The following is a 10,993-nucleotide window of genomic DNA, read 5'->3' as shown; positions in this document are numbered from 1 at the left end:
CTACATCCCTGACGAAATGAACTGCATCTCTGTGTTGATGTTGGCACGGCCAGCAACATCAGAGCTGCCCACTCTTGGCTTGAAAAAGAATGGGAAGACTTTCTTGAAGGCCTTCCGGAAATTGGCACCCATGAAAGCATAGACCACAGGGTTGACAAAGGAGTTGGTGTAGGACATGCAGTGGGCCCAGATCTTGATTTTATAGGTATAATAGTTGCGCTGGATACTTGGGACGAAGGCCTGGAGAAGAATGAGGAACTGCATGGGGCCCCAGCAGATGGTGAAGAGGATCACAATGGTGGTCACCATGTGGGAGATCTTGACCCGTGTGACTTCAGACCGTTCTGCTAGCTGTTGCCCCTGGAAATGGGAAGCAAAGAGGGAGCTGTTGCATGTACTCCAACTATTCCTGGTAAACCGCTGTTGCTAGAGTTGCCTTTGGGGATGACTATTTAAAACTCTGATATAGTATCATTTATGTACATGGCACCTTACAAAGATGACAGGTCTCTGCCCTGAGGAGCTCACTATCTAGATGTCAGCAAGATGGAGACAAGTCACTCTGTGACTTCTTGGGCTCTAGGGAGGGAATGCTTCTCAATGATTCTGAGCCCCCTTGTGGTATATTGGGGCTATGGCAGGGGGAAGGAGGAGCAGCATACACTGTTGGAAGGGGTCTCTAAAGCCATCCAGCCCACTGCTTCCCATGTCATGTCTAGTTTGGCTCTGCCCAAGCATCAGAGATGCAATGTGTGGCATGCCTACCTGGTAATGGTTGTCAGCCGGTTCCACAGTGGGACGTGCCATCTGATGCAGCATGGCTGTGTAGCAAAGCAGGATGGTCAAGAGGGGGAGGAGGTACACCACCAAAAAGTTATAAAGGATGAAGGCCCTCTCATGGAAAATGGAAGGGAAAGACTCGCTGCAGTACGTCTGTGGACCAAACCAGTAGCCTTCGGTCAGCTGATTGTATACCAGTACTGGGGTGGAGATGATGAAGGAACCTGCAAGGCAAGCAGAAGTCAGGACTTATATGGATGCTCTTGAAATTCTTCCCCTCCAAATTTCTCCCTCTACAGTTTTGGAGATGTGAATTTCTCAGTTGTGTTTTCAAAGCAGAACTGATGACATTGTTTTTTAAATGGATTTGCTTTAATGCGTTTTTTCCATCCACATGAGTTCTGGGGACAGAATCCTCATGAGACTCAATCAGTACAACTACTCCAATCTGGATTAGGTCAGAGCAGTTAGATCTATGGAATCCAGATTCTGAACGGCAAGGTTTTGATGCTGTCTCTCTGCTCACCAATCCAGATGCTGATGCTGACAGCAGCGGCGACTCGAGGAGTACGCTGGCGCAGGGATCGAAGTGGGAACACGGTCACATACCACCGGTCCACACTCATGGCCGTCAGGGTGATGCATGTGGCTTGAACGGAGACCTACAAGGCAAAACAAAGAGATATTCATTAGAAGTGCAGCAATCGAAGTCCGGCTCCAATGTGCCTCTTTGAATGGGTTAGCTTTTCTAAAGGAAAAACATGCAATTCCTGCATCTTTTCATAGCTCACCACATTGTTGGTTACGGTGCATCCACTACACATAGACGGACAGCTTCTGTAAATAGAGGTTCTATTTACCTATCTCATGGTGCAATCCTATAGGTGCATTATGCCAACAGCTTCAGTTCCAGTGGAACTGGTGCATGAAGAGACAGCCTCACCTGCTGGATATAGTTGACAAATTTACACATAAACTCCCCAAAAATCCAGCCCGGAAGCGGATAGAGCGTGGCGGTGAATGGAACGCAACAGATCAAGAAGATGATGTCAGTAGTGGCCAAGTTGGCTGTTGGGAAGAAAACAGAAACCGCTTCTGAATTTGCTTTGATTCTTTGGAATCCTTGCATCCCACCTTCCCAAATCAGCTTAGAACAGTGGTTCTCACACTTTTAGCACCGGGACCCACTTTTTAGAATGAGAATCTATCAGGACCCACTGGAAGTGATGTCATGACCGAAAGTGACATCAACAAGCAGGAAATTTTTTAATAATCCTAGGTTACAATCCTACCCACACTCACTCAGGAGTAAGTTCCTTTTACTATCATTGTTAAAAGCATATACGTAATAGCCTGTTAATAGTACAGATCTGTAACATTTCTCCAAAGGCAGTCACATACCATGATAGCATCAAGTCTAATATATTAAAATTAAAATATTGAAACAAATGGGGACCCACCTGAAATTGATTCGTGACCCACTCATAGGTCCTGACCCACAGTTTGAGAAACACTGGCTTAGGACAAATTTTTTAAAAGAAGTACAAATAGCTGGTTCGGAGCCTTATGTTCTTGCTGGCTATGGGATCCATCCAACCAGAGATCAGGAAGACAATATGGCATCAATCAAGAGTTGGCAACACAAAAATGCCCCAAAGTTAAATCTGCCCACGTTCGAAATGCATGAATACTTTTACACCTTTTTGCCACCCCACAATCAAAATGGGCAGATGTGTTTCACTGGAGGTGAAATTTTGGCAGAAGATACATTCCACCAAAGGCTGGCTCAGCCATGAAGTAGGCTGCTTCAGCAGCAGCAAATCAGGGCATGTGGGGGTGACAGATTTGGGGTGCCCTTCACCATTGATCTGCTTCTACCTCTGACTAGCCTGCATGCTAAGTATCTACTGATTCTTACTGATTATACCATGAAGCACCAACAAATGCATGCTGTAAGCGAAAAAACCCTCTTCTTCTATACGCTATACTTATGGTATAGACTTTTATATGCTATACAGAAAAAAAAAATTCAATCCATTCAATACAGCCTGATCTGGGTTGGAGAAAAATTTGGGAACGAGTTGTTTTTAGTGGTAGACAACCTGCTTTGCATCCAAAAGATCCTGGATTTGATCCGGCAGCATATAATCTTGGGAAGGACCCCCATGTGAAGCTCTGGACAGATACTGCTGGTCAGTGCTGCCAATACTGAACTAGATGGACCAATGGAATGACTCAATAGAAGTCAGCTTCATATGTTCAACCATCTGAATGAACCAATATTGTTGTGAGTTTGAATTCAGCCGGTGGTGGAGAGGACCACTCTAAAATCCATTGTTTGGATCAGTGTTTGCAGAAGAAGCAGGTGTAGGTAGTGCTAAATTTCTTTTTAAAAAGTGCTGGGGCCTGGGGGGACTGGGCTTTATTATTTCTTGTGGAAGGAATCCATTCTCCTTCTATCAAAATAGATGGGAAATACAGGGTATAGCTGCTCAATACTGAGGGAAAAACACTCTGTATATGCTCAGAAGTATTGTCTTTTACTATCTATCATTGCTTGATATCTGTTTCTTTAACGAAAGGCATGTCCAATAGTGGGTCAGGGGGGAGTGCTACATTAGCCTGGAAGGATCTAATTCAGCCACTCATCAGTGGATTCTTGACTGCCCCCTTTTAATGATTTCTTCAGCCACCCTCCCCCAGAAAATGCCCCATGATCATCTTACCAATGTAGAAGTTGGTGACAGTCCTCATTTGCTTGTGTTTGCTGATGACGTAGATAACCAAGGAATTACCTGCTAACCCCACAACCATCAGCACAACAAAGAAAAGGGGCACCAGCCAGGCATCCACCAGTTGTGGGGGGCCTTGGGGCTCTGAGATGTTGATGCACAAATGCCCTTTGGCACAAGCTGAACCATTGAGGAGCCAGAGCGACTCATTGAAATCAGAGATGGCAGACCCTTCTAGCATAGTCCTACTTGTCTGCCTAACCAAATCACTTGCACCTCAATTTTATTTGTTCCCAAATTCCTTTGGGCTGAGCTTGCAAATGCCCACCAGTGATGTTCAAGCTGTGAGCTTGTGAGGTTTTAACAAAGATCTGGAAAAGATGAGCTTATGCGGATGTCCAGCAGTGAAGGCTTCAGTACCTTGGACAGCTCCTGAAGGTAGGTGTTGCTCCAACAGCATGCAATGCTCAGCTGGTTGCTTGTATGCCCAAGCAGGGCCTTTTGTCTAGCGGAGCTGATCAAGTAAAGTTGTAGGGAATTCAAAGGCAGCACTGCGGTGCTGAGCTTGTGTCCCGTCCTCCAACAGCCTTAGTGGTTGCTAGACCATGTTAGATGCCTCACAAGTTATCTTCCTGGAGTAGTCTGGTTTCTAATCTTTAGAGATGGTTATTCAGGAATTCTGCAGAGGGAATTATTTCTTGAGCAGATGATCCTGACTTGGGGCCAGCATCAGAAGAGTTTATCAGTGGGGTCAATCTGGCTTAACAACTCTCAGATTCACCTTCACTCTGTCCCTGAGCATGTACCTTGTAGAGACAGTCATCCACCGTTATCTGTGTATCTCACAAGAAACGTGCTCCATCCGCAGCATCATGGACAACACGCAGGATGCAGAATCCAGTCCTCAGCCACTACGAGAATAAGCAACCATATTGTTCAGGTATCATTTTCTGGCAGCAAGGTGGCATTCTGTGAAGGTGCAAGCTGACAAAAAATGTGCAAGCAATCCTCGATATCCTGGAAAGGAGTTCCAATCTCAAGCAACCAAAGGGGGGAAAAATATGTTTGCAATCAGCTGCAAACGTGTGTCGTTATTCCAGATGTAATTCAATGCTGAGGAGTCCTATGTGGGCACCACTGAATCTTATGCTCTTGGATCAGGGTGAAATCAAATCATGAAACTGCAGAAGAACTCAAGCATCCTATGAGTTGGCAAAGGACCGGAGATGGGCTGAAATGGCAGAGGAAAAGTGAACTTCTCCTCTCTTCTCTGAGAATGAACTGACAGTGTAATTGTTTTCCTCTCTGTGTCTGTCTGCCTCTCCTCGAGCCAGACTGTGCTTCCAAGCAACCTTTGGTGGGCTACACGTTGTCAAATTAGTCAGCGGGTAGGGGAGGCGTGGTACTAAAGTGCAGGGAGGGAGGCTTGTTGTGGCAACTTTCAGGGCAATGCCAGGAAGGACCATGTTCCCCTCAGGGGCCTCTGGTGCTTCTCCCCACCTGGGATCATGTCACAAGCACACGTACAGTCATGCCCTGGCTTTACATGTGGGGTAGGTTCCAGCTGCCACCAGAAACACAAGATCACCATTCACATTTCCACCCCTTCATCCAGCTGGTGGTCTGTCTGTAAATCAACAGCCCTCCCGTTGAGTTACCTAAGGAGGCAGAAGACAAAGAGCATCTTCATCACCCTCCTTTCTTTGTTTCTCTCCCTCTCTTCCCCACACCACCCCCATACACACACTCACACACACACACTTGCAGCCCTTCTCTGGGTAGGGTGCAAGGCTGTGCAAGGCATCACAGATGGATGATCAATTGTACTGTGGGTAAAATTTACAGACAGGTTGGTTTTATTCAAATCAAAGAAAATATTTATTGAGGATTAAAATGGAACAAGGAAAATAAAAAGCAGACAATTATGTTCTGTCCTTGAGATCTAGAGACAAAGTTCAAAATAAAGTAAAAACAGAGCCTGAGACATCCCAAGCAGGGATGAGACACACGAGCAGGGCATAAAAGTGATAGCCTTTCGCTTGTTCCCAAGATCAGTCTACAGAAGTAGACTGCTTCTGTGTATGGAGGGTCCATTAAGTGACATGACTCATAGCTGTTGATACATCTGTTCTCATAGATATATCTCGTCCTTTACCAGGATTCAAGAAGAGCCCTGCTAGATTTGACTCAAGGTCTATCAAATCCAGCATCCTGGTTCCTGCAGGTGTCAACCAGATGCCCCCAGGAAGTTCAGGCGCAGAGCATGAAGATGATTTCAAAGTACCAGTTGCTGGGGGGGGGGGCAGTAGGAGAGGACTTATAAACCTCCTGGAAGCATCTAGTGGCCCCTATGAGAAGTAGGTTCAATTATGCCGGACTTTCCTTCTCTGCCGCTGCTGCATCACAGACGTAAACAGCAAGCAGTGGAGGGAGCCCTCGTCCCACAGCTCACACAAGAGGTTGAACAGTTGGCCGTCATGCTGAGAGCAGTTGTGTCGGGCCAGCGTGGGCTCCAGCAAGTCTTCGGAGGGCCAGAGGTTTATTGGAGACTGGGGGCCCCCTGTGGGCTGGATTGGGAGTCCTTGAGGACCGGAAGTGGCCCCAGAGCCGGGGTTTGGGCTCCCCTGCTATAGAGGATGGATCACTGAATGGTTAAATGGAACTTCCATGCACAGAGACAGTCTATCTCTTTTTAATTTTTATTTTAATTTATTAATGGTAAATAGTGATAATTAAGGGTAAATAGTGATAATTAAGGGTAAATAGTGAAGGGTAAAGGGGGAGGGTCAAGGAAAAAATGGGGAGGAAAGACAAAACAGATAAAACACAGATACAAAATATATAAAAGGGGGGAAGGGGTGATAGTAAAGGGGGAGGGAAGGATACATCTCTTAGTTATACAGAAATGAATGAATACATCTCTTAATTGTACAATATAGCTCTCATTCATATCCAATTAACTTTGCGTCCATGTATAAAGCATTCTCCAACTGTCTTTAACATAAGTTCTCGGATTGTCCCGTAAAACTTCTGATAGACTGTCCATTTCTACGATATCCAACAGTTTCTTAATCACTCCATCCATTTTTGGGATTTCTCTGTCTTTCCATCTTTGAGCCCACACTATTCTTGCCTCTGTTACCATATACGTCACAATATATTTCACCTTTTTATCTAGAATACCTGGCATTATATTCAATAAAAACAATTCTGGTTTAAATAATATTGTCTTTTGAGTTATTTTTGAAACTAACTCATATACTTTACTCCAGAAACTTTTAGCTTTATCACAGCTCCACCATAAATGGTAAAAAGTACCAACATGATTCTGACATTTCCAACATTGACTACTTAGTTCTGGATACATGTTGCCATTTTAATTGGTGTCAAATGCCACCTGTGAAACATCTTATATATATTTTCTTTTGAATTTACTGGTTTAATCAACTTAGCACTGTCCTTCCACATTTGTGTCCAGTAATCAATATTTATATTATAGCCAAAATTTTGGGCCCATTTGACCATGGTAGTTTTGATCCTTTCATCCTCCATCTTATATTCCAACAGATAAGTATATATTTTCTTTATAATCTTATCATCTGTATAAATCCATCAACCCTTCCCTTCCCTAAATACTACCCAATTGTTTTATCTTTTTTATATATAGATTCCAATTTTGTCCTTGTCCACCAATCTAATGGTAACCCTATCTTATTCATATCTTCCTTATTTTTCAATTCCAAATCTTTAGTTAACAAATCTTTATAAGTTATACGCATTGCTTCGATCATTAACCACGGTTCTGTAAAAGCTTCTAATGGCGCTACCCATATCGGTATTTTTTTATATATCTCCACCTGGAATCTCTGCCATACCATGTATAATGCTTTCCTGACAATATGCTCATTAAAATGTATTTGTTCCTTAACCTTTGCATACCATACATACGCATGCCACCCAAATCTCAAATCATGACCCTCTAACTTTAATAAACATATATTTTCCAATGTAACCCATTCTTTAATCCAGACTAAGGAGCATGCCTTATAATATAGAAGCCAATCCGGTAAGCCTATACCTCCTCTACCTTTAGTTTTATCCTTGGTTTCTTATCTTGCCACACATATCCTGAGGGACAGTCTATCTCTGAGTATCAGTTGCTGAGGACTCCATAAACATGGAGGACTTACTGCCTTCAACTGCAGGCTTCCTAGAGCTGCTTGGTTGGCTGGAATTGGCAGCACTTTGCTGAACCAGATGGAATTTTGGTCTGGTCCAGCATGGATTTTCTTGCATTCTGATGTCCTTTGCCCAGGGAGTTTCCAATCAATGGGTTAGTTTGCAGTTTAATGCAACAATTATATTCACAGAAGACGCTTAGCTGGAAGTTCAAAGGAAAACGCACATCTCACAGCACAAAGGGAAACATGAGAGACACCTGCCTGCCACAGCACCCCTGGCAGGTCTCTGCTGCATAAAGATGCAAGTTGTGCCTCTTTGTGCTTTGTGTGTTTACAGCGGCAAATACTGAATAAACAGCAGAGCTCCCCTGCCAGCACAACTGCCACAACACTTTGTGAATTGGTGCGGACAAATAAAACTCTTGACAAAGGACTCGAAAGCAGGCTGGCCTTCCTTTTCCATACAGGCTGACCCCCAAATGGAAGTTGTGGTGAAGAATTGGCACCCATGCAGCACAACAGAATGAACTTGCCAAATTTGCCCTCAAGGCCTTCTACTGCGGTTTGTTTTAATATTGGCATGCCTGGAAAAGGCTTCATTTTGGAGAAAAATCCTTTCTCGCTGCTGTTGGAGAGTATTTTTCACACGTGAGTCAAAATGGAGGTGTGAAATCCAAGTGTAACTCTGTTCAGAAGGCAGGAAAGTAAGAGCCTGAGCAGGCAGTGGCACAGCTAAGAGGGGACGGAAGGGTACATTTGGGTACCACTAAATACCAGAAGTACCTTTTGGAGGGCTCTAAGACACCCCCTCAAGGTGTGGTCCCTAGTGCCTCAGAAGGTATCCAGTACCCCCACCCTCCCGGGCCACAGAAGACCTCCTGGAGGCCACTGAAAGACACTTCCAGTTTTCACCAAAACTGGAAGTGCCTTTCAGACGCCTGTAAAATGTCGTATGGGGGTGTTAAAAATTTCAGGAGGTGTTATGGAGGGTATGGGATATGTGGGTGTTGAGAATTTTTGTTGCTCCGGATGCCAGATGCCTTAGCTACACCACTGGGAGCATAACTGCCTGGAGAGAAGAAGGAGCAGCCCCTAATTGAGCATCTACATTTCAACATGCACAAAACCAGAAGCCACTACATTCCCCCTGCCTAAACAAAAGACTGACATTTCCTGTTCTCAGAGCACTAATAAAGCACTCTATTCATTATTGTGGCCTCTCTGCAAGAAGGCTGGAGAGAGGGCGGCCCCTGGGAAAAAACAGCCACTACACAGACCCAAAGCAAAGGAGACCATAATAGCTAGAATGTTAGTCTTTCTGGAAAGCAGCTACTCAGAGGCAGATGCAATTAACATTCAATCCCACTAAATGGTTTTTCAATTAACAATTGACTCATGAGTATGCTTTCAGCACTAGGAGGGAGTGTCATGGCCCTGATCAAAACATTTGTAAAAGCTCTTGTCTGAGAGCTTTTAGCAGCTATCAGAAACATCAGTTCCCCTTATCAAAAACACTGCCAGTAATTTACTGCCAGATTCTTCTGCTGACTCATCAGGTGCTTAAAAACAAGGTTGCCCAGACATTAAGGGCCCAGTCTGAAACCTTGCTCAGTTGCATCTGCATGAGCATTTTGCAAAACACTGCCATAAAAAAAAGCAGTCTCAATGGGATTGTATGTATGATTGCATCAAGCTTGTGTTTCGTGCTGTGTTTTACTGGTGTGCATGTGCCCTCCCATGCGTTGTTAAGACACCACACCAAAAGAATCTTTGGTGCTGTTCTCCCAAGCATGGATAGAATACTATACAGGCAAAAAGACGGATGCAATCATCTGTGCGATCACACTAAGGTACTTTTTTCTGCAGTTTTGCACAGGTGTAAGAGTTGATCCACATGTTGGCCACATGTTGGAGGGGAACTCTGTAGCACGCTGAGCATGCACAGCACTGCGTGCCAATTTATGAACTCAACATTAAAAAAAATGAAACAATGGAGGATTTTTAATAGATTGGTTCTGAAATGAGATCAGGAGATTCAGAATTCTGAAACAGAAGGAGAAATGGTTGAGGATTTTGGAAGCATTTCTACAGTCCAATCCTAATTAAATACCTGCACAGCAGTGCAATGGAGCCAGCGTGGGCTATGCTGCATTCTGAGTCAGATTTTTGGCTGCTAGAGGTTCCTTGCCCCAGAAGCTGCTATGGGTCAACTCGGATCTGCACCAGCAATATTGCTGGTGCAAGTCCACATTGACCTGTGCAGGCAGATTAGTCCTGGAAAGGAGGTTGGGATTTGCTATGTGCTACTGCCACCAAACCTGCCTCCCATCCAGGTCCAATCTGCCCACTCTCCACCCCATCTCCTTCCCATTCTGCCCTCCTCCTGCCCCATTCAACTTCCTGTGCCAGGTTTACCTACTCTGGCATGTCTCCAGTCACTTCACTGGCATATGTGGGAAAGCTCCAGCCTTCCTGCCAGCACACCAGCTCCCTGCACTCCCACAAAGCACTTTATAAGCTTTTGCAGCACCCAGAAGTAGTGGAACATGCGTTCTACCTGCACTTCCTTTCCATATGATTGGGCTACTAGTCCCAGAATCCTTTGCAATGCGCAGAGTTTCCTGAGCAAATCAGTCAGTGTGGAGAGGACACACTGTAGACTGGACATTTGGGAGCACACAGAATCAATGATGTTTGCTTTCCTGTGCAAAAATCATGGCTGGCTAAGAGCAGAGCAGAAATGCAATCACAGAGTCTGTGTGTTTTGGCTTACCATGGGGGACCTTCTGAGGCTTCCCAGGTGAGCTGCACAGCATCAATAAAATTGCATTTGTGCATCGGAGCTGGTGAAAACATATTGCAGTCTTCCAGTGAAAAATGAAAGCGTTTCAAAATGACATGGTATCTGGTGCTCCACAGGCTTCCATAAAGGTCAACTGTATCAAAAGCTCAGCCCAGTCTTTGCCCTTTTATGTTCTGTGGTACTGGAGAAATCCCTCTTTAATGAAGCTGCCTTTAAGAGAATTTTCTGATTTATGGACATAAATAAGGTATTCGTGTCCCCTGAGAATCCTTATTTAATTTATAGGATATAGTCCCAATCTGCCAGGTGCAGAGCAAGCAGTCTTGGAGGGGCATCAATTAAGGTGCTAGATAAGGTTTGCACAACTCCTCGGATGCAAGGCATCCCAGTGGCCACTCTTCTTTAAGGGATCATGGGTCTAGCACCTGATTCCAATGCTCCACTACAGGTGGAATAAACTGTTTCAGAGGGGAGTTAATTCAGGCATTCTCTTTGCC

At 44.6% G+C, this 10,993-nt stretch overlaps 1 protein-coding gene across 1 annotated transcript; it reads right to left on the bottom strand.

Moving 5' to 3' along the window:
• On the bottom strand, nucleotides 1-3,753 carry KISS1R (KISS1 receptor). Its single transcript, XM_066635541.1, has 5 exons — nucleotides 3,507-3,753; nucleotides 1,724-1,848; nucleotides 1,307-1,442; nucleotides 766-1,004; nucleotides 1-360 (listed from the first exon to the last, which is right to left on the bottom strand). The coding sequence occupies exons 1-5, from the start codon at nucleotides 3,751-3,753 to the stop codon at nucleotides 1-3; spliced, it is 1,107 nt and encodes a 368-aa protein (XP_066491638.1).
• Nucleotides 3,754-10,993: the final 7,240 nt, after the last annotated feature.

Source organism: Tiliqua scincoides, chromosome 8, assembly GCF_035046505.1.
Source record: "Tiliqua scincoides isolate rTilSci1 chromosome 8, rTilSci1.hap2, whole genome shotgun sequence".
In the NCBI taxonomy this organism is placed as follows: Eukaryota; Metazoa; Chordata; class Lepidosauria; order Squamata; family Scincidae; genus Tiliqua; species Tiliqua scincoides.
Note: the sequence above shows the minus strand (reverse complement) of the source record. Positions and strands in the feature narration are given on the sequence as shown.

Coding starts and splice junctions, on each gene's coding strand:
- KISS1R (XM_066635541.1), bottom strand. CDS start 3,753: ATGCTAGAAGGGTCTGCCATCTCTGATTTCAATGAGTCGCTCTGGCTC. Junction 1,849..3,506: donor TGTCACCAACTTCTACATTG/GTAAGATGATCA, acceptor TCTTCCCAACAG/CCAACTTGGCCACTACTGAC. Junction 1,443..1,723: donor TTGTCAACTATATCCAGCAG/GTGAGGCTGTCT, acceptor TTTGCCTTGTAG/GTCTCCGTTCAAGCCACATG.